This window comes from Nicotiana tomentosiformis, chromosome 6, assembly GCF_000390325.3.
Source record: "Nicotiana tomentosiformis chromosome 6, ASM39032v3, whole genome shotgun sequence".
Taxonomy (NCBI): Eukaryota; Viridiplantae; Streptophyta; class Magnoliopsida; order Solanales; family Solanaceae; genus Nicotiana; species Nicotiana tomentosiformis.
Window position 1 is genome coordinate 147507991 of NC_090817.1, and position 4167 is coordinate 147512157.

A 4167-nucleotide genomic window follows, 5' to 3' on the forward strand; every position below is an offset into this window, starting at 1 on the left:
CAAAGATATTCTATTGTTCCCTTACAAATTTCGATGACTATATATAGTTCTTCTTTAAATGATTAACTACTAGGTTAAGTAGCATTCAAGAAGAGTGCAATCTTTTACAAGATTAATCCTCTTTCAAGAAATAAGCTGAACTGAAACATCAATCCTACCAAAATCCATGCTAGCAAATTAAAACAATCTCCTTTACCTAAATTAAAGTAGCAAGACAACATAAAGATAACATATTTCCTTAAATTCATTGCTATATCGTTTAAACTTTAAACCATATTCTCTAAATTTCAACTCACGTGTAGCTGTCTTGTCCTTAAACCTTCTCGTTTCTTGCTAGTTCTCATTATCACTATCTTCCAGTGGTATTCCCATGCCAATTTGGTCATTGGATTCCTTGTCTTGTCTACATTTTGTGGCAAATCTACTCTTAAAAAATGCCCATACTCCTTCAGCTTCTGTCTTATAGTCCAGTAAAGCATATTTGTCCCTATCATTTTCATAACAACTTTGGGTGTGTTGTATATTCTCTTCGACTAACTTTAAGGATTTTGGCAAGTAGTATTGTTCCTCAATTTCTGATGCACTACTCGAGATTCCCTCGGTTTCCATCATAAAAACCAACCAAGAAAGAATTAACCTAAATAGCTTTCTATCAAACCTTTTAAACTAAAAATAGTTACGGATCTATAACATATGTATAAACCGTTTATAATATGTATATAACCGTATATAATCAGTGTATAACATCTAAAAAATAAACATTAAATCTGGCTGGCTATTAGTGTCCAAGTAGCCCAATATGCATGGCTACCGCTAGAGTGCTGGATAATGGCAAAAAACTTCAATACAGGTCCTAAACTATTACAATAACATTTGGGAGAAATTAACATTTAAATATCTTTAGGGGCAAATACACTAAGCTTCCTCCAACCAACAAATTCCATTACGTTATTAAGTGGGTAATATATACTTCAAATTCATTCGACCAACTAAGTTCCTATTCCAAACTAGTTAAAGTTGACTCTCGACGTTTCAATCCTCTGTGTATTCGTCACATCTATTCAAAACCATATTAGGACATGCTCTAAATAATGCGGTTTTTCAAAGAATCTAACTTAGTTTAATTTTTTCACATTTACCTTGAACATTGTTCTTTGAGATTTTAATTTCAGGTCAACCTAAATATGTCAAACTCCCAGTCTGCTCACTTGAACGTTGATGCTGAATCTGGCCATCACGGCGAAAACAACAATATAGTTGGTAACCCTCAAAATTGGATAACAATTGAATTTATACATGGTTTTAAGAATACGTGATTTAACTTGATACAAAAATAAAAAATCAGATTAAAATTGAAATTAATGGTAAAAGGTAAATGCAAACCACACAAGTTAAGCAGTTTTGGCCTTAAAAGTTGATCGCCCTTGAGCCAAAAAAATATTGCAATCGGTGCCGGAACAGAGTGATGAGCTAATAATAACTAGAAAGAACAATATATTGCTTTAGAATGCCGGTTACAATGTGCTTTACAAATAAGCAGACCCATTTTATATAGTAGAGGGGTCCTACTTTAGGTACAACTCTATATAAGGTAAAAAATCCCATGATTCGCTAATTAATCGGTTTCATTGATACGTGTCAAGATTTCCGCCGTGATATCCTACCGGTTACGGATATTCTGGCCTTCCGTTATTTTGGTTCGATGATGTTCTCTCGAGCTAATTCAGAGCCAGAGTTAGTTCCGGGGTCACGAACTCGATAATCTTGAAGGCACATGTTCTAACCTCGTACCTAAGCTCGATGAAACCCAGGGTCGATCTTCAATCCATTATATTTTATCCTCGATATGTCATGCAATAGATGAGCTTGGTTTCTACCATATACAGATAGTCCACTCGTTTTTCGGAGAGTAAACGACGAGAAACGATATGAGCCCTCGATCCTTGTCCCGATACCTTACGCCAGAAACGACAAAATAAGCGAAACGTCTCGTCAGTCACATCTTAATGGCATTAAATGTTCGTCAGTTGTTGGTCAGCCACTGCAGGTTTTAAACCGCCGTTTGAAAACTATAAATACCTCCTCCTTCCATTCATTAGAACTTCTACATTCAAATTTTTGCTCTTGTGCTTTAAGAAAACCTTATCACTCTCATCTTCTGGTTTTCTGGCTTAGGTTTAAAACCTCTTCCCTTCTGATTTTCTGAAAGCTTTCATAAGTTATCCGCCAATTGCACCTCCTCTTTTATCAGCACCTTCTTTTTTCCTCTATTTAGAAGCAATGGCAAAGACTTCAAAATCCGTTCCTCAAAAAGAAAAGCCTTCTTCCTCGAGATCATCTGAGAACGTTTTGCCTGTAGCTACTGAGGAGACGACACCAGAACCCCCTCTAAATTTGTTCGTCCCTACGGGGTGTCCAACCGGAGCCTATTTCAAGTTTGAAAACCTACTCGGTACCGGGTCGGTGCGATCCAGTCTCGAGATACATATGTTCGATCTCCGACAGTATCCTCGAGAAGGTCAATGATGACTGCAACTGGGTCGATAAGCTCATAATAGTCCCTACCTCAAGGAATCAATCACCACCCACGTGGAGGGTCTTTTAAGTGTTTACACTTACCCTTTCATGCTAGGTCCTCTAGATCCAGTTATTATAGCCTATTGCAAAAGGTATGAGGTGACTCTCGGGCAGATTCATCCTTCATTTTGGAGGATTGTAATTCTTCTTTGCTTCTTTGTGAGCAAATTCGAGGGGTGTCCCTTTACCATCGACCACCTTATGTGTATGTATAGTCCCCAACTCTATTGAGGGTGGCTAATAAAACTTGCCCGTCGGGCCAGCAAGGCCCCATTATCGAGCATCGACGAGGAACGAGGCCGAGGTTGGTTGGGCCGATTCATTCGAGTGAAGACCTCGGACTTAATACCGGCTGAGGACATGCCATTTACCAAGAAATGGAACATGAAGCGGAAGTACAACTTTGCTTTTAGTGTTCTGTTCATTATTTTTCTTTTGCCCTTCTTCTTATCGACTCTTTGTGATGCAGCCATTGTTCGGATGTCGGATGCAGTACCTCGACTCAAGGAGTGGGTCGAGGGCATCATGTCACAAAAGCCCTTCTCCGAGCGCGCGTGGTACGAACTTTCGAAGGGTCGGTGGGAGGCCCGTTCTCATGGTGAGATTCTTTCTTTATTTTACATTTGACCTTGTTTTTACTTTGTTTCTTTCTAACTTGTTTTACTTTCCCTTTGCAGGTTTATCAAAAGAAGTTGAGATGAGGCCTCCGTCTAGTGATGATGACACATTCACCGAGCCCCCTGTTGTGAAGCAGGATAAAGAAAAGGAAAGAAGAAAAGCTTCGAGTTCTCCGGGCCTAAATAGAAAAAACCGAGGAGGCGACTGGTGCGAAAATCTAAAGAAAATACCAGCACCCGAGAACTCCCTTCGGACTCACTCTATCAGTTGAGGGATGAGTCTGAAGAAGAAGAAGAAGAAGAAGAAGAAGAAGAAGAAGAAGAAGAAGAAGAAGACTCTGAATTGATGACCAGTGTGAGGAGCGGTACTGAGCTGCCTCCACCCAAGAAGGCCGATGGAGAGGCAGTGGCTGAGGCCTCCGAACTTGGGAGGGTTGAGCCCATTTTGCCCCAAGCTAAGGGGGTCGACAGAGAGACTGTGGCCTGTGCTTCTCGAGCAGAAGATAATGTACCGAAGGACGTCCTTGGGGTGATAGATCTCTCCTGATCGCCTTCGTTTACTGATTCTATGATAAACGAGGCTCGGACGCTGAAAGGACGACCAAGTGAGGGGCCTCAAAGGGTAGCAGATTCCTTCAAGAACTTCTTCGACGGTATGGATTCTACCGCTTCAGAAGATGTTACCAGGTTAGGTAATTTACCGGTACCAAAGAAGATGCCGTCTTCGGGAACCAGTAGATCTTCTTTGAGTCCGAGATTGGTTGACCGGTTTCCAGCCCCGAGTGCAGATCCTAACCGAAAGCGGTCAATCATCATATCCGTATCGGAGGATGCTCGGGGTCTCTCTGCCCCGTGGGGTTTCCAGCTATCTTTGATGTCTGGTGACCGAAGAGGATCAGGCCAAAATAGACTCGGTGGAGGCCCCAAGTCTTTTCAACGAAGCTCAACAAGCATTGAATGGGGTTACTTCGAA

The 4167-nt window shown here is 41.0% G+C and overlaps 1 protein-coding gene across 1 annotated transcript; it reads left to right on the forward strand.

Annotated features, from left to right (window-relative positions):
* The first annotated feature begins 2280 nt into the window (after positions 1–2280).
* On the forward strand, positions 2281–3741 carry LOC138894914 (COPII coat assembly protein SEC16-like). The gene is made up of 3 exons (XM_070179651.1): positions 2281–2452; positions 3255–3322; positions 3463–3741. The coding sequence occupies exons 1-3, from the start codon at positions 2281–2283 to the stop codon at positions 3739–3741; spliced, it is 519 nt and encodes a 172-aa protein (XP_070035752.1).
* Positions 3742–4167: the final 426 nt, after the last annotated feature.